The sequence below is a fragment of the Anguilla anguilla genome, chromosome 6 (genome assembly GCF_013347855.1).
Source record: "Anguilla anguilla isolate fAngAng1 chromosome 6, fAngAng1.pri, whole genome shotgun sequence".
Taxonomy (NCBI): Eukaryota; Metazoa; Chordata; class Actinopteri; order Anguilliformes; family Anguillidae; genus Anguilla; species Anguilla anguilla.
The window spans coordinates 20,349,091-20,374,025 of NC_049206.1; the positions used below are offsets into that span (position 1 = coordinate 20,349,091).

The window sequence follows — 24,935 nt, forward strand, 5'->3', positions numbered from 1 at the left end:
GATTTTGATGTTACTCAGCACGTAATTAAAGCTGTTGATTGCACGGCTGACTCGCCTCACCTCTTTATGAATTGCTTGCTGGTCTTAAGGTGAAAACAAAAAGGAGGAGACTGCGTGAGCCCCGTTTTACTGTCACTCTTTGCCTTTAAGGTGCACAGGCTCTCGGTGATGGGTGCTGGCCGGAGGTCAGGCTGCTCAGCGGTTTAACACACAGTCCTTCCCCTCTCTTTCTCCAGTGCCCATGACCTCACCCGGTGGGACCTGTTTGGAAACTGCTACCGGCTGCTGAAGACCGGAATCGAGCAAGGGTCCATGCCCGAGCAGGTGAGGTGCCTTAGAACAGTCTGTACTCTCCAAGGTCTCTCGAGAACTGCATTCGATTTGGACTCCAAGTGATTTGTGCATTTTGTTCTGTTCTTTTGTGCGCACGTGAAGGTATCTTTAAGGCACACTGGAAAGTCAAGATGAAAGATTCGGACAAACGGGTTGAATTACTGCCTGACATTTGCTCTCTCGCTCGTTCTCTCCCTCTCTCGCTTCCTCTTCAATTGTTTCTTCTACAATTGCTGGTTTTTCTTTTGTCTTCTTTTGTCTTCTCTCTGCCGCATGCCTCTTGAACCCTTACTTCTCCCTTCTTTTTTCCCTCCCTCATCCTTGCACTTTCTGTATCCCCGTTTCTCTTAATCTTCCTCTTTTCAATAATTTTTTATTTCTCTTCCCTCTCTCTCATCCCCCTCCTTCTCCCTCATACATTCTCTATCCTTGTTTCTCCCAATCTTTCCTCCCCTCTTCATGTCCTCTTGCTCTTTTTTTATCTCATGCACCTCTCTTCCCTTTCTCATATCTGCAGATTGCAGTGCAGGCTCTTCAGTGCTCGCATTACGCCATCCTGTGGCAGCTGGTGAAGATCACAGAGGGTTCTCCGTCTAAGGTACGCGGCGCGTCCCCGTACGGTTCCTCAGCTTTAGAACCGCAGAGTAAAGGTAGCCAAAGCCAGCACCTTTCCTGTGTAAAGCACAGCGTCACACAGACCAGGGTTCAAGAAGTCCTTTAACGATTTTAACATGGACTTTCATCCTGGAGAGTCACAGAAATGCAAAGGAAATTTGTGAGGTATGCAGACAAAATACATCTGTTTTTTATGCACTCCACAAGCTTAAAGTCACTTGCTACTAAGTACAATATCCACGTGCTAATAATGCTAACAAATTGTATGGCTCACTGGCTTGTACATGAATTAATCTGCAAAAATATATACTATGCTTGCAAGTCTCAAAATGTATATCCCCTTTTCAAATGTATCCCTGCAGCTAAGCCTAAACTTAGGTTCTTACACCGGCAAATTAAAAATCGTACATTTATTCTTTAAACATATCTGAAAAAATGGATGTCATTTGAGTGGGAACCCTGACTGATGCTCACATTGCCTTCTGACAGGATGACCTCATTGCACTAAGGAGAGTTGTCAAGTCTTTCTTGGCCGTGTGTCAGCAGTGCCTGTCCAATGTCAACACCCCTGTAAAGGAGCAGGTGAGCTGGAGTTCTAAGCCACATCATCCTTTTAAGACACTGAAATGATGTTTGTGTTGGAGGAGAGACTCCATGGAGAAAATGGTGGGCCTGCCAGTAAGGGATCTTTAAGAACCGAGTGAACTTACTGTGTGTTCAGGGTCACTTGGGAAAGGTGTTATTATCAATAGTTTACCAAGGAGATTTCTTAAGTAATCTTGACGTATTTATCTAACTGCGAGCTTGTTTTTTTGAAGACACGTCCCAGAGAAGTTTTACCGCTTTATTTCTAGTCAGACATACAGACTGAACACCTGGACAGTGTTGGTGGTTTTGGCAAACTAATTTTCCGCCCAGTACCTTGGCCCAGTAAGGATTCTTTCCCAGGGGGTTTACTTTCCATGGCAGTTTTGAGATGGTAGTGTTTGTGTGGATGGGGGTACAAGGACAGCACTGACAGCACCCACTCCGCCCCGCCCCCCCCCCTGCAGGCGTTCATGCTGCTCTGCGACCTCCTGATGATCTTCAGCCACCAGCTGACCTCGGGGGCCCGCGAGGGCCTGCAGCCGCTGGTCTTCAACCCCGACGGGCAGCTGCAGAACGAGCTGCTCACCTTCGTCCTCGACCACGTCTTCATCGACCAGGACGAGGAGAACCAGAGCATCGGTGAGCCTGGCAGGGCGGATTGCGTGGCCCTGGCCCATAAGATGCTCTAGATCACCCCCAAAAGTGGCTTTTTGTAGACTGAAGGCGCTAAGCTGGAGTTTATGCAGAGAGAACTGTGATCTTGTTATCTTATTGAACCGTTGTACCTGCATTGCTTCAGTATATATCCAATGTAAATCTTTTGTAAAAAAGGTTGTGCTCCCTGGATAAGAGCACCTGGTAAAAAGCCTGTAATGTAATGTAACTCTGTAATGGGTAGAGCGACTGAACCAATGAAGAGACTGCATTCCATAGCAATAGTGCTGCCATTGCCTTAGGTCTGTGAGTCTTCCATAGCATATAATTGCCTTATAAATCATGCTTCCCGTTCCTTAACAAGGCAACCATTTAAGAAGTCACAGTTGCCATGGAAACTGACCCTTTTTCCCGGTCCGCAGAGGGCGACGAGGAAGACGAAGCCAATAAGATCGAGGCCTTGCACAAGAGGAGGAACCTGCTGGCGGCCTTCAGCAAGCTCATCATCTACGACATCGTGGACATGCCGGCCGCCGCTGACATCTTCAAGCACTACATGAAGGTGCGACCGCATCGCCGACCTGCGTCTCCCAGCATAGACGCACGACATTACAGTGTGTAGCGTAACTACATCTGCAGGGAAACCTCCAATTAGGATCCCCTAAGCTTAATCAGTCTAAATGTAATTGGTTGTCAACCAGTGTCAGTTGAGCCTCAGGTCTTTGTTCTGTTGGCAGAGTAAGGCAGGTGTATAAAGGTTTGTTCTATGGCTATGCTTACACTCAGTTGCAATTGGCTGACTGCTGCACTGCATATACACGTGGCAAAACGCCTCATTGCAATTTAGGCACTTTGCCATGTGTTTATTGCACAACTGTCAACCAGATAGAATTGAGCATAAACTAAGACACAGTTGCATACCCAAAAGTATTTCACCTTGAGCCAAGTAACCACCCCAGATGTTTTTTTATATATGTATTTAAGTTGGCCTATTGTCATGTTTGGATGTATAAATCAATCAGGTGAATTGCAGTGCATGCCCAACTGTTCTGCAGTCAAGTTTTAAATTTTTTGTTTCTTTGCCGTGCCCGCTTTCAGTACTACAACGATTACGGTGACATCATCAAGGAGACGCTGAGCAAGACGAGACAGACGGACAAGATCCAGTGCGCCAAGACCCTCATTCTGAGTCTTCAGCAGGTATGGCTGCTGCTCCCCCTAGGGGAGGGGACAGGTGCGCGCATCCCAATAATTGGCAAAAGAATAGGTCAGAGTAACACGTTCCTGTTCCGTCACCTTTCTCCAGCTCTTCAATGAGCTTCTGCAGGACCAGGGCCCCAACCTGGACCGCACCTCGTCCCACGTGAGCGGCATCAAGGAGCTGGCTCGCCGCTTTGCCCTCACCTTCGGCCTGGACCAGATCAAAACCCGCGAGGCCGTGGCCACGCTGCACAAGTGAGCACCCGCGCCTCAGGGACACACGCGGGTGTAACATGGGGATCGCTAACGCAGCGCAGTGGTCGCTAATGTAACATGGGGATCGCTAACGCAGCGCAGTGGTCGCTAATGTAACATGGGGAGTGCTAATGCAGCGCAGCAGTTGCTAATGTAACATGGGGAGCGCTAATGCAGCGCGGCAGTTGCTAATGTAACATGGGGAGCGCTAATGCAGCGCAGCAGTTGCTAATGTAACATGGGGAGCGCTAATGCAGCGCAGCAGTTGCTAATGTAACATGGGGAGTGCTAATGCAGCGCAGCAGTTGCTAATGTAACATGGGGAGCGCTAATGCAGCGCAGCAGTTGCTAATGTAACATGGGGAGTGCTAATGCAGCGCAGCAGTTGCTAATGTAACATGGGGATCGCTAATGCAGCGCAGCAGTTGCTAATGTAACATGGGGATCGCTAATGCAGCGCAGCAGTTGCTAATGTAACATGGGGATCGCTAATGTAACTTTGTGGTCACTGCTGTAATATGGGGGGTCGCTAATGTAACTCAGTGGTCACTTAATGTGGAGATAGTCATAGGTTTTATCTTATGTTATTTCTTCCCCCCTCCCCAAGGGATGGAATCGAGTTTGCCTTCAAGTACCAGAACCCGAAAGGGGTGGAGTTCCCCCCTCCGAATCTGGCCTTCCTGGAAGTCCTGAGCGAGTTCTCCTCCAAGCTGCTCCGTCAGGATAAAAAGACTGTGTAAGCACATGTACTGCGCCTTTCCCCAGTGTGTGCGCACGTGTGTATGCACATGTGTGTTTGCGCTTGTGTTTGTGTGTGTGTGGGTGCGTCTCCGTACGAGTGAGAAAAGCTCGAGGTGTCCGAGCTTTAGCCTTTCCGTTGTGTTCTGCTGCCACCTGAAGGTTAAGAGGTGTGTGAGCCCGACTGTGCTGTGACACCACAGCCTCTGGCACCTAGAGAAGTGCCTGTCTCTGTCCAGCCCTCGGTTTTATATGTCCTGTGATGACACCACAGGGTATGGGACCACATACACTGTGCATAGAGAACCTGAGGAGTGTGTGTATGTATGTCTAACCTGTCCTGATAACCCCACAGCCATTTGTACTTAGAGTGCTTGGGTGCTTCCGTGCTTATTGGGCAGGAGTTTGTAGTACAGTGGTTAGGGAACTGGGCTTGTGATGCCAAGGCTGCAGGTTTGATTCCCAGGTTGGAGCACCGCTGTTGTACCCTTGAGCAAAGCACATAACCTGAACTGCTTCAGTACAAATGGACTGTATAATGAAACTGGAAGTGGCTCTGGATAAGTGTCCACTGTAAGCGTGAAGGTATATATCTCACCGGTCCCGTGTGAACCCCCCCGCAGCCACTCGTACCTGGAGAAGTTCATGACGGAGCAGATGATGGAGCGGCGGGAGGACGTGTGGCTGCCGCTCATCTCCTACAGGAACTCCCTGCTGACGGGCGGGGACGAGGACCGCATGTCCGTCACCAGCGGCAGCAGCAGCAGCAAGGCCGGCTCGGTCCGCAGCAAGAAGGGCCGGCCGCCCCTGCACAAGAAGAGGATAGACGGTGAGGGTAAAGAGCACTGCGCCGCGACAAGCTACTACACTCTCTTCGTTTTTGCAGTTAAAACATTAGAACGAGAACTGCTCTGTGTTTTCGGTAGAGACCAGAGCTCCTCGGCCTAACCGAGGGTACTAAATTGGGTTGCGACTGGGATGTCGGATTTATTTGTTACTTGCCGGAACGAAACGATTGCGTTCATTTTCATGGACGTTTAGATCCGTTTAGCACCCGTAAGTGGACACTTTAAAGTCCGTGTTACGCTAATTTTATTCGCCCTGAGCTAAACGTAGAAGGAACACGGAGGGTGCGGTCTCTGTGGTGGAGGGGAGGGGGTGTAGGGGCCCTTTCATGTCACTTGTTACATGTTGCCCCATCCCAGCACTTTTTCGTAATTTGTATTTGTCCTAATACTGTAGCTTATTCTTCTGCCTAGTTTGTTTTGTAGAGGTTAGGTCAGAATAGTGTTCACTGTGTGAACTGTGTTCTTGGCTAGAAATAGCTGTACAAAATAAGTATTGTACCTTACTGAACCTGTGTTTAGCAGTTGTCTATGACCATGAAATGCACTTTTTTGTACGTCGCTTTGGATAAAAGCGTCTGCCAAATGAATGTAATGTAATGTATATGAAGCCTTTCCTCTGACGCCGTGCTGTGCCGTCCTGCAGAGGAGAGCGTGGAGGGGTCCTGGCTGATGCGGAACGACACCCTGCCCACGCCCCAGCTCACCTCCACCGTCCTGCGGGAGAACCCCCGGCAGGCGGCCGAGCACATCCCCGACCAGGACTCCGAGCCGGGCTCCGAGTCCGACTACGTCCACAAGTAAGGGCCCGCGGCGCCGTCCTTCCCCCTGCTCCCTCGCTCTCTGAGCTTCCAGCTGGTGACGTAACGGCTTATGCATATTCATGAAGAGGCGTGTCTGGGCACTGAACGTCCATCGCCATTGGCATTGTCCTTGATCATGCCCCTTCATGAATATTCATACGGTGCAATAAACTGGAGCATTTCACAGCTCAAATAGAAAAGAGAGCAGATATTCGAGCATTAAGAATAGAGGGCTAGCGTACGGTTAGCCTGTACGGTCCGAGCACAGGAGACCGGAGCGAGAGCGCGATGTGGACTGAGACGCCGCGCTTCTCCCTGCAGCCCCCAGATGCAGATGTCCTGGCTCGGGCAGCAGAAGCTGGAGGAGGTGAACCGGAAGGACCGGACGGGGATGAACTACATGAAGGCCCGGAGTGGAGGGGTGCGGCAGACCGTGTAAGCGAGGACCAGGAAAACATTAGACACTAGTCTCGCATCCCCGAGCGTTAGCTCTCCAGCTCGGTTCAGCACTTATAAGCACTTATAAACCAGACAGTCATGCAGCCGGACTGGACCTCTGCAAGGATTTTAATTAGCATTTAACACTCAATGGAAATTAGCTGAGAGAAGAAAGGGCAGGTTGTGACAAGGATATATGGCACGATAAAGGTTATGGGGTGATTTTTATAGCAGGCAGAGGGAAACAAAGCAGTGGGGGGTATATAGCAGGAAGAGAGACTGAAGGCTGTGGGGGTGATAAATGGTAAAAGAAGAGATTGAAGGCTGTGTAGCACAGGGAAGAGAGGTGTAGGGAGATACGGTATGAAAGGAAATCTTCACATTGCAGCCGGGGTCTGATGGAGGATGACGCAGAGCCCATCTTCGAGGACGTGATGATGTCGTCTCGCGGCCAGCTGGAGGACATGAACGAGGAGTTTGAGGACACCATGGTGATCGATCTGGTGAGCATCAGCTTTCTAGCCAGCAGGCTGAACGTCAGCTGCAAGTTACACATTTTATACATTTTGTTCATTCTGTTCATTTAAAATGTTTGAACCCTTCATGCAGAGACATTATTATTCTTTTTTTTTTCTTTTTTTCCTTCAAAATGATTATGATAATGCCAGATAACCAGACTTTTTTCTATGCCAATGAGGGACAGTTTCAGAAATACAGGTTTTACAACAACTCCTCTGGTCAATCTGGTTCGTACAAGGAGAGGATCATTTCTTCATGGGGGACTAGGGAAAATCGGGAGGGCATCAAATTGGGCAAAGCAGAATAAAAAGTGTTTGATATAAATACAGCCATTCATAATGTTCCATTTGGTTTTGTCTGTCCGCCAGCCTCCATCCAGGAACAGACGAGAGAGAGCAGAACTGAGACCAGACTTTTTCGACTCGGCAGCCATGATAGAGGATGAATCGGTGAGTAGGGAAACTCGGTTATTCCACTGCCAAACCTTCTCCCTTGGCAAATCTTTATTTTTTTTTCCCTGTGAAATTGTGGAGAGGGGGATTTAAAAAGTTATTGCTCGTGTTCAAGGGAATGCAATGGTTTTCTGTCTCGACAGGGATTCACCATGCCCATGTTCTGAGAAGATGCGAAGAGGAGGGGGGGAATGTTGACTGAAAAAAGAGAAAAATTAGGTTTTGTTTGGAGCAATGGGGCCTTCTAACTGTGATTGTTTGTGAAATGTATTTGAGGGGGGTGTGGGGGGGGGGGGGGTGGACTTTTTGAACAAAAAAGACTTGTCAGTCGATCATCGCTCCAGTGGAGGATAAAGAGGATCGTCCTCGCTGCCCTTTCGTTGAGCCCGGTGGCTCAGCGACGCCATGGCTATAGTGTGCTCGTCTTCCCCCCCCCCTCGAGCAGACCGTGCCGGTGCCACCCGCCCAGTAAACTCCCTCAAGGATCAATTTTAAACTTTACATTTCTAATTACAAAAAAAAAAAATTGTATGTTTAAAAAAAAAAAATAATTACTAAAAAAAAAAAAAAAAAAAAAAAAAAAAACTTTAAAAGATTCATGCCTGTTAGAATTGCAGCAGTACTCCATGTATGGATTAGCACTGGATTTGGTTAACCTTGTGGTACACTTTTTATTCTCTGGAGGAAGGTCATGTGCCAGGTGCCACTACCCCCCCTAGTTTGAAGGTGTACATTTATTTGTGGTGTCCTCCACCGCTGGCTAGGCCACTGTACAGGTCATTAGTTCAGTGTTGTGTCTGGTCAGAAGGCTGTTTTGTTTTTGGGTATTTGGGTTTTTTTTGTTTTGTTTTGTTTGTTTATTAGGCAGAAATATCCGTATGATGTACATCGTACGCAGAAACACTCATGTTAACCACGCACACTGGCCCCCTCGCCGCTACAGAAACGGAAAAGGTCATTCTGTGGTGGTAAGCGATTAATACACAGGTGCATTATGGTTTCTGGTAACGAGTCGTCTTCTCTGTTACTGTACTTGCCTTCGGTGGCTGCATCTGTGTGCAAGGGTGCCGAGGCCCTGAAGCTCAACCCATTTCTTGGAACGGCGATTTTAACATTTTTCTTTACACACCCATAACGGTAAACTGTCTAGGTCTCATTTTAGTCTAGGTCCGAAACCGTATTACTGTGTACAGTTCAAATTTAGGTCTCGAGTGTTTTTTCCAGTCAGCAACACAAATAATGTAATCAGGAGTTTTTAAAACAAATTAATAGTTTAAAAAAAAAAAAAAAGCATATTTTGAATTTTAGTAGTTTAGTATGAAGTTTTGAATCAAGTGAGGTTTTTGTTCAAATGTTTGTACAGTTCTATTTCGAAAGATCTGTTGCCAAATTGTGGACAACGCGCTTTACCCTACCACCAGCTCCAATCTGGACAGTAATCACGGGAAGCCAGGATTTAGCGACGGCGGTCAATAGCTGGATATAAAGTGGTGGGATTATCACGTCACCCGTGTAGTTCTGTGGGCATAATAGATGCAGCATGGTAGAGTCCGGCCACAGCGAACCTTGTGCTTCACAGTCATCATGTTGTCAAAAAAAAACAAGTTATATCGTAGACTGCACAATGACCGTTTTCATATCTTAGGTACTTTTCATGTGGGTGGGTCTCAAATTCAGTTCAACGCGATAGCTTTTATATTCCCAGTGTCTCCTTGATTGGTTTTGTTAGTAATCCTGTAAATTGTACATTTTCAATATTAAGACGTTTTTTTTTCTTTTGTACAACCTAATGCGGATGTATCCCCTTCCCTTTAATAAACTGTTCTAAATCTTTTTTCTGTGAACACAAATTTGTTTTGATTTTTTTTTTTTTAATTAAATAAAATCTGTAATCTTGATGTGTGGGGTTAAATTGCCTGTCATTTAATCATTGCAGTGTGGAATTAATGACCCTGCTTCACTGGTAAATGGCATCAGGATTGAAGGAAGCAATGATCCTTAAAGGCACTATAAAATCACACATGGCATCACTACTTGGTCTCAAATCCATTCCACAAAGCAGCATGCATTCACAACTCAGTAGCATCTTCCAGATTGCAGGAAAAACCATGGGACTCCGGAAAAAGTATTTAATAAACTCCAATGATTTTACAGTTGAGAGGACATACAGCAAGCTACCCAGTCAGTGTTAGCAATGTTTTCCCTAAGGGACAAGAGGGGCCAAAGCTGCAATTCTCTCATGTTAAAAAAGTCACTGCAGATCATTCTACATGTGCCCAAAATTAATTTTGAGCTTTTGAAAATATTACAGTAGGTAAGTGCGCCAAGAGCTCTTCTGAAACACCCTTCCGGAAGACCCGTTTTAGAGAGGGATGTTGGCATGTTTTTTCCACGGGTTTGTCTGCTTCTTGCTGGCCAAGACTTCAAGGTCCCGGCAGATCCTCTTCCGCGTGGTGGAAGGCTGGATGATGTCGTCCACGAAGCCTGGCGGTAAGAGAGAACGCGGCTCAGCGACGGCGCTAGGCTACTTCCGCACTGCTCACCGGAGTAGCGTCTGAGTTGCCTTACCTCGCACTGCCGCAGGGAAGGGGTTCGCAAACTTCTCGACGTACTCCGCCTCGGCCTCCGCCTGGTTCGCCTTCCCTCTGAAGATGATCTGGACTGCGCCCTGGGACAGTGTGCGGAGAGACCCTTGAGTCAACTCCCTCCAGTTTCTATCCATTACCATTTAGTATTTTATTTATTTCTTTAACAAAAAGCACACGCACATACGTTTTTTGCTTTTTTTTTTCCTCAAGATCAAAGAATAGAAACTAGGGGGATCATACTTCACGGAGATACAATGTCAACCATAGCTACAGTTGCCTACATAAATGTATCAGTCCACTGAATTAAATAAGTTGATGCATTTCTGTTGACATCACAGAAGCCATTGTTGCTGATACTAATTTCACAAAGAAAATTGCCATCTGTGAATTTTACTTATCTGACCCCCAGTTTCAACAAATTAATTGCGTTGTCAAGTGCGGTTACCTTGGCGCCCATCACGGCGACCTCGGCTGACGGCCATGCGTAGTTCACGTCTCCTCTGAGGTGCTTGGAGCTCATCACGTCGTATGCGCCCCCATAGGCCTGAAAAACATTAAGGCACAAAAAAAATTCATTACCACAGGCGGAGGATCTCCATCCCAGCAAATGGTCCGTTTTACAGTTTTACCCAACACCCGCTGCAGGCTACAAATGCAGTGGGTATTACGGACCTATATTAGACCCGTTTTAAAAATGTCAACAATCACATTATTACCAAGGACGCATACATCAGGTAAGGTTAATTGTTCAGACAGTCACTTCCACAGAAAAATACGGAAATTAGCTTTTCCATTTTGCCAAGGACCATCCTGACTGCATGTGTGGCTGTGGCGTACCTTTCTGGTGATGATGGTGATTTTGGGAACGGTGGCCTCGGCGAAGGCGAACAGCAGCTTGGCCCCGTGTCTGATGATGCCGCCGTACTCCTGAGAGGTCCCTGAGCAAACAAAATCCCGTTTGAACGCCGCTCAAACCTGCACCGCCGCGGCCTCAGTGCCTGTCTCTCTCCCAATCACGGCACAGAGTTCTTCGGTCCTCGGTCCACTGCGTGTCATTGCAGCTAGAGGCGCTCACGTGTTCCATGTTTTCCAATTCATATTCAATTGTGCTGTGGTTTGCTTTCATATTTGTCTTTAATACTGCTGTACAACAAGTTTCCCCACAAGGAATGATACAACTATTCTATCTAGTACACATCTGTTTCCCCAGAATAGGCCAGCATGTGAAGAAACTGGTGGAATTCAGGGGTTGGGTCCCCACAGGTCCTTAAAACTGCTTGGATCTGAGCATGGCCAATTCAAGGGTGTGAAGGTGCTTAGATTTTGCACACAGCACTAGAATATGCTTGAATTTAATTAAGTATGAGCATTTTTTTAAACACTCGTATACTGCAGCAGTATGCTGCAGTTCCTCTATGAGGAAACTTGTGAATTCAGTGATTTTGGAGGACGTGAACAAAGAGTTCAGCATTTTGTTCAAGCAGCAGCCTTTAGCAGGTTACAGTGCTAGGGCAGAATTTTACATTTTACTAAAGACTAATATAATTCCATTCATTAAAAAATAATGTCCTCGAAAACTTAGTAATCATATTTTGTGCCAGAAGTACTGCAGAGTTGGAATGTAAAATTCCCACTTCACTTCTACAGTCTTTACAAGAGAAGTGATTTACAGTCAAACTTAGTCCGGACTAGTGTGACTAGCCTCATCTCAGCACAAAAAGCACTACCCGCGTCAGTTTCTCCACACACAATTCCCTCTTACCTGGCAGAAATCCGGGAACGTCAACGAAGGTGATAATGGGAATGTTGAAGGCGTCACAGAAGCGCACGAAGCGAGCCCCTTTCACCGAGGAATTAATGTCCAGGCAGCCTGAGAGACGGGAGAGAAAACGTCAGCGTCTAAACAACGGCGCTCGCGTCTGCGCTGGACCAAAACAGCACTGCGCCGAAGCCACAGGGCACCATCTCGCCGCAGGTCACACCGCGCTCACCCGATGCCACTTTGGGCTGGTTTCCCACAATCCCCACAGTGCGCCCGTTCATCCTCGCGAAGCCGACCACGATGTTCTTGGCGTAGTTTGGCATGATTTCAAAAAACTCCCGCTCATCTGCAATCTGGGATGAGACAGCAGTCGGGCAATTATTCACTGTAAATTATACCAAAAAATACAGCTAAAATATGTAATAAAATATATTCCCCTTAATATTTATATTAAATATATATTTTAGCATGAGACAGGCCACAACTTACCCCTTGAATAATGTCCAACATGTCATAGGCTTTGGTGGTCTCCAAAGGGACAACAGTGTCCAAACCAGGTACCAGGCGATCACTGTAATGTTCAACAAGTGATTTAAGTATTCTAAAGTGAACACCTTGCTTTTTAAAACTGCCATTCCCTCATTGGACCACAAGGTGTCAGTCAAGTCAAATTTCCACCTGCAGTTTGCAGTCCTATAAGTGCAGCAAAAATGTTCTATGACGAGATGTGGAATATTAATAAAAACACTTATACTAAAATAAACAAAAAGGTACATATATGATATAAGTTAGGTTTTCAGCACCACAAAGCCAGCAAAGAGACCACACAGTAAAGACTAACAGCAATGAGGCTGAAGTGCCACTAGAGGGCATAGTTTTACCATACAACTTTACCATTCCTTGGATTAAAATAGATAAATAAATTACTTACCCGGGGTCATGACACTCGGTAACAGGAGCTGGGTCCTTATTACTGAGTGGTAGGAAGTTGAAAAATTCTCTGAGGTTCAGCAGGGCATCAATGTCATTCTCAAATGCTCTGTGTGCAACACCTGAAGGAATGAAAGCAAACATTAATTGCATGATAATTGTTTGAAACACCATTATAATCACTTAAATATAAGACGTGCTGGCTTTGGGATACCCCATTGCTTCAATTCCAGCCTGCCCTCATGTGACTACCAGCCATTAACAAGCCCCAAAATGCCTCAGGGCTTTGCAATAACTTGAATTAATGGTTCATTTGATATTATACTGCACTTGTTTTGTGATATCTGCTGAAAGAGCTTTGGACACCTACAGATTGAGGCCACGGAGTTTCTCATCAACTCAATTATGCAAAGAAAACAAGCAGAGCTGACAGAATTCCACACAGGAGCCCCAGTGCCAATAGCAGTGACTCATACAGTTCAAGAGCTTCTGAGGCTGTTAAACGTAGAGCAGTCAGAAACATGACATCTTATCCTCTTAATTAAACAGTGTTTTCTTTTGAGGGTCCTGTACATAAAGCCATTGCTTGCATCCAATTAATTTCACCGCATTATAAAACTGTCATGTCACTACGCCCTCCAAGGCCAGAAGATGGCCTATGTGCCGGGTTAATGCTTCACAGTAGGCAAAACCCCTTTGAAAGGATTTGCATAATCTCTGCTGCATGAATCCATTACGGCAGCCATTTGATGGCAAAAGCTAAATTAAAAAGGGGCTGTGGGATCCACTGTCTGGTGTGGGGACCATGGAGAGCTGCTCTTGTGCACTGGTGCTAGGGCGAGTGTCTTGTCTGGAGTGTTGTCCTTAAAAAGGTTTACTGTATTTTGGACAGTAGTACAAAGTCTCGTATTTGTATTCGTATTTGTGGTGCACACCGGATACGGCCGTGTGGGTCTTCGCCCCTCCCAGCTCCTCCTGGGTCACGTCCTCGTTGGTGACAGACTTGACCACATCCGGTCCAGTGATGAAAAGGTAGGAGGTGTCCTGTAAATGTAACAAACCCAGAGTCAAAAGTCCGTAGCCAAAAACATTTGTTAAATATGCTGACTCAGGGATGTACATTGTGCCTATCAGTTTGTGCCATTCCAGGTCTTACAAGGAGCATGTTAGTGCATGGACTGGAAATAACGCCCGCCCTGCCCGCATCCCCGCCCCCCCCCCCCAGCCCCCGCCCCCCGCCCCCACCACTGGATGTGTGATGTCACTTCCTGATTAATTGCCAGGAGAGAGCTTATGGAGGAGGACTCAGTACATATGGTAAAACCCACTGATGTGCACCTGTCAGGCATGCTTCTAATAAGCCCTGCTGTGGCTTTAATTTCTATTTCTCTTTCAGTGGTTTGCCACATGCTAGCAACAATTGCTTCCAGGGAAGGAGAGCATGTTTCTCACCTTGACCATGAACGTGAAATCTGTTAAGGCAGGGGAGTAGACGGCCCCTCCAGCGCAAGGTCCCATAACTAGGGAGATCTGTGGGACCACCCCTGAGGCCAGCACATTCCTCTGAGCACCGGGAAAGAGGTGAGAGAGACAACCCGGTTAGAGGCGGATCGTCTGAACAGCACCTGTTACATGTTATGTGGCCACGCCCCTATTCACTGCATCTGTTCCCATTACCAGGAAGATGTCCGCGTATCCTGCCAGGGACTCCACCCCTTCCTGGATGCGGGCACCACCAGAATCATTGAGACCGATTACTGGAGCTCCCACAAGCATTGCCTGGTCCATGACCTGTGAAGAAAAACAAAGCAGAGGCTGTAAACTTTCACACCTTAGCTCGCTTGTTCAATTCAAACACTGTTGCAGGTTAGTTCATTGCAGCGACATCTGAAATTTCTCATCAGCGACATAATCTCTCTTGCCATTTCTGGCTCTCTTAATCTGTACCTTGCAGATCTTCTGTGCGTGAGCTCCGGAAAGACTCCCTCCAAATACTGTGAAATCCTGAGGAGGGAACAGAAATGATGAGGGAGTCCTCAGAGCTGCGAAACTGCATTAGCTGTCAGCTGCACTGTCAATCGGACTGTCTCGGCAGCTGCCTACCTGGCTGAAGACGTACACCAGCCTCCCATTGATTCGGCCCTGCCCTGTCACCACACTGTCACCAGGAAACTGCAAAAACAGTCGCATTGAGAGATTCAGGGATTACACTGCCACAGATTTCACACGGAATGCTGTACATTTTGAGCATCCCTGAATAGTATATATATATAAATGAAGAAGAGTAACTGAATCTCATTTTAGTCCAGTAATGAAAAGTCAGTTGCCATGGATGCATAACAAAAAAAATCCCTAACATAACTTTTATTACCAGAATGTGTCACTCAATGCTTTGGCGTGTTAGGAATCGGGAACAGTGTGGTTCAGTTCCAGCGGCAGTTGTGGCTTTACAGAAATACTTTACCAGACCGTACTCAAATTCAAAACCAAAAGAACTCCAGTCTGTAGGGTTGCAGTTTGCTCTGAATCAAAAATTGCTTAATAGAAGACCTACTTCACCTAACCTGCAGAGATGAAAGCAGTGAGCTAGAACCTAAAAGAGGGAAGGCACTACTACAGGGCAGGAGTGTAGAATAATAGTTTGGGGAGCTAGGCCTGTAATTCCAATTGCTTTAAACCTGAATTGCTTCAGTAAAATACCCAGCTGTATAAATGGAATAATGTACTGAGTAAATCATTCTGGGCAAGAGTATCTCCTAAATGGCAAAAATGTAATGTGCTTCAGACTATTCTGATTAGATGTTTTCAGATCAGGTAAACTGAAAACCTGTAGGACTTGTGTTCCCAAAGGTTAGCCTTTCCATGTTCTGTTTAAACAGAAAACAGGATATTTACACACCTGTACATGATACCCATTGGTAGATTGTTAGTAAAGCATTAAACTCCTACATGACAATCCTGTTCGCACATGCCCAGAGAGTCTGTGTGAGAGAAACAATACGATACCTTATTGTGATCTGCCTCCATCCCAAAATCTGAACACCGGTGTTCCACAAACATGTCATACTCTACGAAGGAGTCAGGATCCAGCAATAGTTCAATCCTCTCTCTGGCAGTCAGCTTCCCCTATTAAAAAATATATTTAAAATAATGTCATGAATAAAATACATCTTTGACCGACATAAACGCAAAATATCTATCTTGCCTGCATAGAACACTACCTTAGCTTCCAATTAATAATTTTAAAAACTTATTAACGTTGAATTCAGCCAACTCCAGTAGCTGCTATAGCATATGCAACCCGTAAAATGAATGTCAAAGGTATAAAACGTTATAGTCTGAAACTGAGTTTGAGGTTTCCAAGCTAACGTTAAGTTTTCTGTAATTTTTTTCTGTCATTCAGTTTAAGTTAGTGACGAGGTCAAAAACGTCCTGTTCTTTTACGTTCTTTACCCTTTTGTGTTGTGCATCTATTCGGTTCTGACCACCTCCAATAAGCGCCGCCCTCCGTTTCTGGTCTATGCGTTCCTCGACGGAGAGATGGCTGATACTATACCACCGTGCATGTCGCTGAAGGTCCCGCTGTGACACCGCAAAGGCAGCTGCGTTATTAACCGGTACCAGGCTTTTGTAGGGTGATCTCAGTCTGCAAAGAAATCTGCTGCATTTCGCTACAGTAAAAGCCGCCATGGCTCCGTGACACTCCGTCGATAGCCTGACAAAAATGGATGATTGCTATCCTTACGTGGCCAATCAACGATTTTGCTTACTATCGTGAGACCAATCTAAAGCAGCCTTTTATGATGGGGCGGGTTTAAATGGCTGTGCGGACTAAGAAACTTGACTAACTTGTGTCTGCCTTGCCTTTCTTGAATGTCAATCCGCAAGAACTATAACTCCCAGAAACCGCAGCTTTAAAATATTCTTGGTTCTGCGTGAGTGGACCATCCCAACAACGCCCACACCACACCCACGTTTTAGAATTTAGAATATACCCGTTAGCAGTGGAATGGAACATCAGCTAATTCTCTTAGCGGATCGCAACATAACTTGCAGTTATATAATGTTATAATTACGTCGTTTATTCTTCATATTTGCAGCTCTTTGGATTGTTAACTGGTGTGTGTGTGTGTATACTCGTCATTTCAAGAATCAATGCAACAAAAAAAAAAAAACGTTGAGTGCTAGTTAGAAAAGTAGCTTAAGCTGTTATTGCTAACGTTAACAAAGTTCATTATAATGGTATGGTTCATTGGGAGCATAAAATCTGTCTGGTCTTGATAGTTGTTGCTAGTTATTTGACAGAGGGCTAACGCTGGGGTGTAATGTTAACCCTGGCTAGTAGCCATAGACTGCATAGAAATAGTAGCATGTACCTAGATAGCTAACCATGTTATTCCATTGAGATTTTTCTTCAGATGCTGCTCTGAGTTGTCTGCCTTGGTTGATTATTGTACAATTGTGTATTTCGTGTAGTTTGGAAATTACTAAACATTTAAGGTGGGAGATTATACTATAGAGGTAAGCTTGCTTATAATCAGAGCATGAAAACCTCGTATTTTCATTTTCCATCATCTCCTGGTTTGAAACGAAAGATACGATTCTGTGGCTTCAACGAAACGTACCACGCTCTACGTTGCGTACCCAAGGTAACCAGGGTTATCGTGAGATTTCTACGTAAATTATCGCGAGAGGGGACCAGCGTGCACCTTCCTACTTCAGTTACTGTGGGTGAAGCTGTGGAGAACCTGCATCGCAAGATTGCCAGTTAGTTGTGCCAGACTGTTGAATTATATTTTCACATAAATAAATGCTAGTACAACCTAAGACTTATCCTGGTATGTAAACGAGTGAAATTAATGAAGCCAGGCATCAAATGCAAGTGCAGTGTTGCTCGAACACGAAATCGAGCTTCTCGAAACTCATCGGTGAGGAGCTGAAATGGGATAAATCCAGAAGAAAGGGATAGAACGGCCTATTTTCGTTCAGGATATTCGGGAGCCACTGACGGAGACTCGTGGACTGGAAAACATTCTACTTTCTTGCGTTTATTTTCCTTATGTCCTGCTTGAAAAAAGTTCTCAGGTAGACTTCCTGTTATGACTTTAACGTTAAACAGTATGGGGGTAAATAAGCGAAGATGATTTGAGGCAGCCTCTTTTGTTTCTGTACAGACACTTCCATGAGAAGTGGTGGAAAACATAATAGTGTTTAGGATTTTTCCCTAATTACCTAAATGAATCGGAACAGAGCATTGTTGGAGGGAGGAGGGATTACTTTGTTGACCCCATGAATTGAAGCCAGAAGTCCACGAGGGAAGTGGAGTTTAAAATCGACCGGAATTAAGCCAACATGTTCCGTTTAAATTTCGCTGTAACTTAGCGGAGCTGCTGCAGGCTTAACTTGAAACCAGCTTTGACTCGTGTATGAACGCTAGAAGCGTGCTTGTGACTAGCAAACGGACTAACGTTCAAACCCATCTGCTGTGGAAGACGGCCAAGATATTTTCCAGGAGGAAGTAGCATTCACGCCAGCTATAATGCTAGCTACATATCCATTGTGTTTTCCCTCGTGGTTAGCAACAATGCGGTCGCTTTGATCAGTTTACACATTTTGAACAGTTTTGACTAGTCTAATGGTAAAGTGGGCGTATTTCGTGCCACGGGTTAAAGTGGGATAACGCTGAGTCAAAATTGGTGATGACCGATGCTCTCGAGTGAAGACTTTAGCTAGGCTAGCCTAGCGAGTGAGCTTTGTGCTGCTTCCCAGTTCCGCTCAGTTCCGATAGCATATCCTGTTTTCCTTTGCTGTGTGGAAACGATACCCTCGATTGTATTCCCGGAGCTGTAGCTGGTTCCTTCACTTATCTATATTCATTAATGTCTTTTGCAAAAATCGAATGCTTCCCGCCCTTGGTTTCTGTTGACGGCTTGCTGAACCACGTATTCACCACCACGACTTGGCTCTTTCGCTTTTGGTTCAAACTGGAAATTTTGCGTAACGGTACTTTCCCCCCACATCTACACCTGGCTAGCCAACTACCTGGCGTAAGTTGCTGCGATGAACCCGGTGAATGCCACCGCACTGTATGTTTCCGTTTTTCGTTCGGTGCTGCAGTGCGACCCTCAGGACCCACAGTCCTTTGGCGAGCTGTTTAAGCTCTTGCCTTTCTTCAAGCAGTCCCTGTCCTGCCTTGTTTGCGGTGAGTTTTTTTTATATCCCAAAGATAAATCGTTAATTTGAAATGAATGTAAAACTATGCTCGTCTGCCCGACCCCACGTTTTGTAAACTATATCGACATTGTGTTGTTTTTTCTGGAGAAGTGCAGCGTCTTAAAAATACTCATTGCTGAGAGAAAAGAAAAAAAACAATTAAAGTATACTTTCCGTGGTATTTTCCAACTAGATCTAATATGTTGGACCTACAAATAAGTTGAGAAACTATCCGTTTTCTATGCTGCTAACTTAAGCAATTATTTTACTCTTTGGATATTTTTCAGAATGTATTTAGGCTGGTTTAAGTAGCCTAATCTCATCGCACTAAAAAGTAAACATTGCACTATTTTTTGTTTATTTTTGCATGGATCCTGTAGGCTACTTGGCCGCTCTCTGGGTCAAATACAAATATTTCGTTCATTTTTTTTCTTTTTCGTGTTATGCACGGTTATTGGAAAAACCGCGTACAGAGTTCTCGTGTTCTATTATTTGATGCAGTGCATGTCTTTTTTAACGCTAGCATTATGTATCAAGCATAAGGTAGTCGTTTCATCGGCATGTTTGCGTGCTCATAGAAGGTAGTCTGTGAATATTAGACTGCTTTGTGTGTACTAAACGCTCGTTAAATTCAGATCGCGACTTAAAGCTACACTATCTTCCGACCGACAGCTGGATAGCAGAAACGTTAGATGACTATATTGCCACTGGAGCTGGGGCAGGCTTTTTGTTAACATCTCCAAGGAAACCCGAGTCACGAATCCTGAAAAAGCCATCCTCTCTGGAGCAAATCAAGTGCATGTCAGCCGCTTTTGCTACTATCCGGCGTTGCTTAGGAAGCCAATATCAATGCACGGTCAGAATAGGACTTGTATAACATAGTCTTATCTGACCTATAATGAAACGGCTTGGGGGAAAAAAACCTCAACTCATCGGCGTTAATTTGATTAAATGTATGATATAATGCTTATACAGTATCTTTTCTGATGATATACTGATTTTTGGTTGTTAATGTATCCGGTTTGTGCGCCTAATCAGGCAAGGACTTCTTAGCATGTGCCACCAATAGATTGGCTAATCTCATTGCTTAATGCAACAATTTTTATTCAATTTGCCACACTTGTAGGTATGGCTCTATATTGAGGTTTGTACCAGCCAAATGTAATCACGCTTATTTCTCATTGACTTTTTTAGGGAATTTACTAAAAGATCCAATGGCTCCAACCAACTCATCTTGCCAGCACTGTGTTTGTAAAGCTTGTAAAGGCAAAAAGATGAATTTGAGGCAGTCATGCAGCTGGTGTAAGGACTATGAGCAGTTTGAAGAGAATAAGCAGCTTTCTATTCTGGTGGAATGTTACAAGAAGCTCTTTGAGTACATTGCAGAGTCTTCCTTGGCGCATCATATCACTAGTTCTGCTGAAAACTGTCCAGAGGTCTTGGAACTGCTGAAAGAGGGGTTGTCGTTGACTGAAAAAGGGCCGGACGAGCCCTGCGTCTCGCTGCCTTCCAGTCTGTCGCATTCTCCGTCACCTTCAGCCTCCGAGACGGACTGCGGCACTCAGCCGGAGGCGTCTGCAGATCTCCTGGAGCCTCTTTCTGAGACGCGGGTTCTCCCGACCAGCCCCGACAGGCTGGATGACTGCTTTGGGATTGGCGAAGACCAGTCGGCAGCCAGCAGTGTGCCTTCCCCAGAGAGCGTCTCCACCCGAGAGGGCCTGGAGCCACAGAGCTTCCCCAGCAGTTTGCCGGTTGACATCAATGCGTGTGGAGAGGATGTTGGGTGCTGTGGCGGAAGCCTCCTACTGACCGTGGAGGAGGTGCTGCAGAGCCTCGACCCCAGCCCTACGGTTGCAGAAGGACCCGAAACCCTCCCGGGGGGACTCGGTAACAGCTTTTTTCACCCCTCCCCTGCCCCAGACCCCAAGGCGCTCGCTCCCTGCCACCCTCAGCCGCCCCCCTCCTCCAGGATTTCCTGCTCAGCGGCCACGCCCAAGACCGCATGGCCAAACCGCAAGCGGTCCCGGTCTGAGAGTGACAGCGAGAAGGTCCAGCCCCTGCCCATCGCCAACATTATCCAGGGGCCTCCAAAAATGGCGGAAGTGGCACCTGTGATGGTTAAACAGGAACCCAGTATCCAGGCGCAGCCAACAGCGACAGTTACCAATGGGAGCATGCCCAACGTTAGCAAGTTGTTGCTGGTGTCCAGCAAGTGCATTAGGAAGAACAATGACCATGGGGCCAAGAAGCTTTACACAAAGTCCAGACAGACCGTTCCCAAGACAAAGGACAAGTCGAAAGATCGTCACCCCGGCAACAGTTTTGAGTCGGGGAGCGCCAACAAAGCGGTATGCAAGAAGCCCCCGGAGAAGAAGGGCTGCAAGTGCGGCCGGGCCACCCAAAACCCAAGTGTTCTTACGTGCCGCGGCCAGCGGTGCCCATGCTACTCCAACCGCAAGGCCTGCCTGGACTGCATCTGCCGGGGCTGCCAGAACTCCTACATGGCAAACGGTGAGAAGAAGCTTGAGGCCTTCGCCGTGCCCGAGAAGGCCCTGGAGCAGACCCGGCTCACCCTGGGCATCAACGTCACCAGTATAGCGGTGCGGAACGCGGGCGCGAACGGCAGCGTTCTCAACATGTCGGCCAGCTCGCCCGTCACAGCCTTCCTAGCCGCCAGCTCGCGAGAGGGCAGCATTTTCGATGAGAATCTGGACATGAGGTTTTAACTACTGAGCTCAGCCTACAAGTTCACCCTCCTCCACCATAATTTTTGTTATGCTTTAGGAGGGCTATGAAAATGGGGCATTCACTACAATATGGCAGCTATGGTTCTGGTCCAGTGCAAATGAACAGTAATTGCCAAAGCTCCTGTCTGTATGTGTTTTGACTTGAATGCTGTTGCAAGGTTTAAATTAGAGCACATTGCTACTGTCAGGTGTTTTTTTTTCCTGCAGGTGGTTTATACATCATGATATTTGGCCAAGTAATCTTGACCTCATTGTTGTGGGTCATACTCTGCATCAACATAAAGGTTTAACACATTGAAGAAGTGGTATCTGGAATGTTCTTAAAGGCCAGTTGTATTTATAATCTTGTTTACGCTATCAAATTGCATTTGAAAGTACATTTTCATGAAATACTGCATTGACAACATCAGCAATATGTTTTTTTCTCTAATGTGGAAGCCTTATTGGTTTAAACAGATACCATTTCTGCAGATACAGGGTAGGAGAAATTCAGTTTGTGCAATGTCTTAAATCCTTGTGTTATTGGTAACAGATTCTGCTGTCTGGAGAGCAATGTCCGTTTCCTCTTGTGGCTTTGAAAAATCTGTTGTAACATCTAGAATGCAAAAATAACCACAGTCAATCCATCTACTGTACACTCCCCCTCCCTCCAAGTGTGAAATGTTTTTATGTAGTACAGCACACAGTGCAAGATGGTCAAACCCATGTTTTTAATATATATATTTTTTTAAACATAAGCATGAAGCAGGCCTGGGTCATATACGTATTTTTTTTAGATTCAAATACTTTTCTGTGCTCTATTGATCTTGCCTGGTGTAATTGAGCCTGCCAATATGACCAGAGGGTGGGGTTTTCACTTTTTTAGAGCATTTAATTGGTTCCAATACACCAGACAATATCAGTAAAGCGTAGAAAAGTATTTGAATCCAAAACAAATATGTATTTGACCCAGGTCTGGAATGAATGTCTTGTTGCATTCTGGGAAAGAGTGGACTAGTCTGTCACTTATGGTGGGCATCTGACTTCTCCATCTCTTTTAGGCAGGGGCTCTAGTTTTAGCACTTAACAGGATTAACAGGCTGAATAATGACCACACTTACTTTGTCACCATAACAGTATTGCCACGCATCAGTAAAGGTAAGCACACAGCGCACACAATCCCCAGGCTTGTCTTCATTTTCACTGAAATGCAAAAAAGAAAACAATAAAGCAATGTCATGCATCAACAGCCATTTTTTGGAATACAATATCAGTTTGTTGACAATTAACAGGAATCTTGATGGAGTTTGTGGGGTAGGGAAATTGAAAGGATTATTTTTGTTCAAAATTCGCTTGCATTTCTGTATCCAGGGTAAACTAATTTCATCATTTTAGGATCCAGGGTATGAGATGGGGGATTGGTGGGGGTGTGCATTTTAGATCTACCCCAAATTGTCTGATAAATCGAGAGCAACAACACTTCTAAGTGGTCCTTTTGTTTTCAGTGCATCGCTGACAAGTAACCATCCATTTTTGTTTAGGGCTTTTTACGAAAAACAACAAAATGTATAAAAGTCTTTTCTACCTGAATTTTTGCAAGCCTCTGCAAGTGCATTTCTGTATGTTATTTGTTCATCTAGACTTATGTTTGTTCAATTTCACACACTGCATGCATCACAGATCTTCACCTTGTGTACAGAAATCTTTTAAAATTGAAGAATGTGCAGGTATTCCCAGAATGATCTAATGGCACACACTGCTCTATAGTTTTATCTGGTGTCATTTCCAGTGAATGTTCTTTTGAAACCCTTGAGAAACAATGTGATTTGAGTCCAGTATGTACTTTTTCTTGTTTAATTTGTAAGAGATGGCAGAAAAACTATTTTTGATAAAAAGTAAACATTTTAAAATACTTTGTTTTCTTGGATTATTTTTGTAAACCTTCAAAATCTTGTTTAATTTGTGAAATGGCTGACCATTGGTTAAAAAGTTTCCTTGTTTGGGCTCCAGTTGACTAGAAATCAGAACAGGCTAAAACATTGTGACCAGATGGTCAACAGTGGTCGGTCTCATTAAAAATACTTAACATTTATGGTATTATACTTGCAGAAAATCCAGGTGTGTTGAATCATTGGAAATAAGGATTATGCATGATTATAGTGCTGCTTCTGTGTATTTTAACCACAAGGGGGCAATGGAAGCCAGCAATTGTGATACATTTCGTTATGAATAAATATGGCCTGACTTGAACACGGTGAGTGTTTACAGATGGGTGTTTTGCATAATTGGAAAGTGTTCAGTACTTGAAGCAAAGTCCTTGGACAGGAAGGGACTTCATGTGCAGCCAGAGGGAACTCCACTGTATGGAAAATGTGTACATATTCACTGAGAATTTAGGGGATTTGGTGGGACTGAAAATATGTCTACCATAACTGCTATTACCCAGAAGGGGATGATAAAAGTGGCTTTTGCTGCCTTGGGCCCATGACAGCTAAGGCCCTGTTTAAGGGTCTCATTTATATGCCGTGTTAAGTGAGCCTGTTTGACAGAATTTTGTGCCTTTGGGATGACTAAAGCTGGCGCAGGCAATAGGCAGGCTCCCAGCTGTCCAGAGGAATCACTGTTGGTCAGGAAGGCAGGGGATATCCTGCTGACTTTGACTCTTGCTTGTGCTCCCTGGGTGACTACACCCAGCTATGTTCCACCTTAATGGCCGTGAGTCATGTTGTTGGAAGGCTGCCCTAACTGAATTGTGCTAGGTGGGATTCCCCAAAACAGTATAAATTATGGCTTTCCATAAAGATGAAAACAATTTTCTTAGAGATCAGTGTACATAAGGGCGCCAGTCTGTTCTTTGGGGGGTTTTGTTATAAATCTTAATAGGGGTAGAGCATTTGCACTCTTGTGCATGGTATTTTTACCCTGTAAAGCTGTAAAGCAGCTGGATGTAAATAAGTGTTCTGCACGAGTGAGGTGTTGGATGTGAGAATTCTCCTCATGGATAATGGCACCTTGTCTATGACTGGCCCAAGTGTGTCACATGGTGTGGTCAGCAGAGTGCATATGAAGAGAAAAGCATACATCCACATGGTGCAGAGTGTCATTTTCAGAGTAGTCTGCCTTTCATTATGGAAAAAGCATTGTGTTTATGAAATTCAGTGCTGTGGCACTTTACTGCTGCACTCTTATGATGGTACCTGGCTGTAAAGAAACCTTTAATTGATTGCTGCATTGTTAGCAGTGTTTAGTTATTGGCTAAGCGGACATGACGGCTGA

At 45.4% G+C, this 24,935-nt stretch overlaps 3 protein-coding genes across 5 annotated transcripts in view; 2 read left to right on the plus strand and 1 right to left on the minus strand.

The window, feature by feature from the left end:
- Positions 1-7,647, plus strand: part of LOC118230889 (cohesin subunit SA-1) — a 51,595-nt gene extending 43,948 nt beyond the window's left edge. Inside the window, exons 21-34 of one of the 2 annotated variants that reach the window (XM_035424312.1) lie at positions 237-324; positions 851-931; positions 1,438-1,530; positions 2,001-2,175; positions 2,613-2,752; positions 3,289-3,390; positions 3,497-3,645; positions 4,253-4,381; positions 5,007-5,218; positions 5,875-6,028; positions 6,353-6,466; positions 6,858-6,972; positions 7,357-7,437; positions 7,584-7,647. In XM_035424312.1, coding sequence (XP_035280203.1) covers positions 237-324; positions 851-931; positions 1,438-1,530; positions 2,001-2,175; positions 2,613-2,752; positions 3,289-3,390; positions 3,497-3,645; positions 4,253-4,381; positions 5,007-5,218; positions 5,875-6,028; positions 6,353-6,466; positions 6,858-6,972; positions 7,357-7,437; positions 7,584-7,607 — 1,657 coding nt within the window. In that variant the 3' untranslated portion in view covers positions 7,608-7,647. The remainder of the gene's footprint in view (positions 1-236; positions 325-850; positions 932-1,437; positions 1,531-2,000; positions 2,176-2,612; positions 2,753-3,288; positions 3,391-3,496; positions 3,646-4,252; positions 4,382-5,006; positions 5,219-5,874; positions 6,029-6,352; positions 6,467-6,857; positions 6,973-7,356; positions 7,438-7,583) is intronic. The other variant, XM_035424313.1, reaches the window with a different exon arrangement.
- Positions 7,648-9,554: 1,907 nt separating this feature from the next.
- On the minus strand, positions 9,555-16,456 carry pccb (propionyl-CoA carboxylase subunit beta). The gene is made up of 15 exons (XM_035424314.1): positions 16,174-16,456; positions 15,727-15,846; positions 14,824-14,892; positions 14,668-14,724; positions 14,398-14,511; positions 14,173-14,283; positions 13,656-13,764; positions 12,722-12,842; positions 12,280-12,361; positions 12,020-12,143; positions 11,791-11,898; positions 10,866-10,966; positions 10,474-10,572; positions 10,009-10,108; positions 9,555-9,924 (listed from the first exon to the last, which is right to left on the minus strand). The coding sequence occupies exons 1-15, from the start codon at positions 16,408-16,410 to the stop codon at positions 9,803-9,805; spliced, it is 1,674 nt and encodes a 557-aa protein (XP_035280205.1). The 5' UTR covers positions 16,411-16,456; the 3' UTR covers positions 9,555-9,802.
- A 232-nt stretch (positions 16,457-16,688) lies between these two features.
- msl2a (MSL complex subunit 2a) lies at positions 16,689-23,909 on the plus strand. 2 transcript variants are annotated; one of them, XM_035424316.1, is made up of 2 exons: positions 16,689-18,922; positions 20,128-23,909. In XM_035424316.1, the coding sequence occupies exons 1-2, from the start codon at positions 18,781-18,783 to the stop codon at positions 21,657-21,659; spliced, it is 1,674 nt and encodes a 557-aa protein (XP_035280207.1). In that variant the 5' UTR covers positions 16,689-18,780; the 3' UTR covers positions 21,660-23,909. The 2 variants fall into 2 exon arrangements, with proteins under 2 accessions (XP_035280207.1, XP_035280208.1); XM_035424317.1 differs by having other exon boundaries at positions 16,689-17,805.
- The last annotated feature ends 1,026 nt before the right edge of the window (positions 23,910-24,935 follow it).

Bases quoted from the DNA above. Each gene is read 5' to 3' on its own strand.
- pccb (XM_035424314.1), bottom strand. From the start codon at position 16,410: ATGGCGGCTTTTACTGTAGCGAAATGCAGCAGATTTCTTTGCAGACTG. The intron at 14,893-15,726 runs GTATCGTATTGT...CTGTTTTTGCAG, and splicing joins TGGAGGCAGATCACAATAAG to TTTCCTGGTGACAGTGTGGT. The intron at 13,765-14,172 runs GTGAGAAACATG...TTACATTTACAG, and splicing joins ATTTCACGTTCATGGTCAAG to GACACCTCCTACCTTTTCAT.
- msl2a (XM_035424316.1), top strand. From the start codon at position 18,781: ATGAACCCGGTGAATGCCACCGCACTGTATGTTTCCGTTTTTCGTTCG. The intron at 18,923-20,127 runs GTGAGTTTTTTT...TGACTTTTTTAG, and splicing joins CCTGTCCTGCCTTGTTTGCG to GGAATTTACTAAAAGATCCA.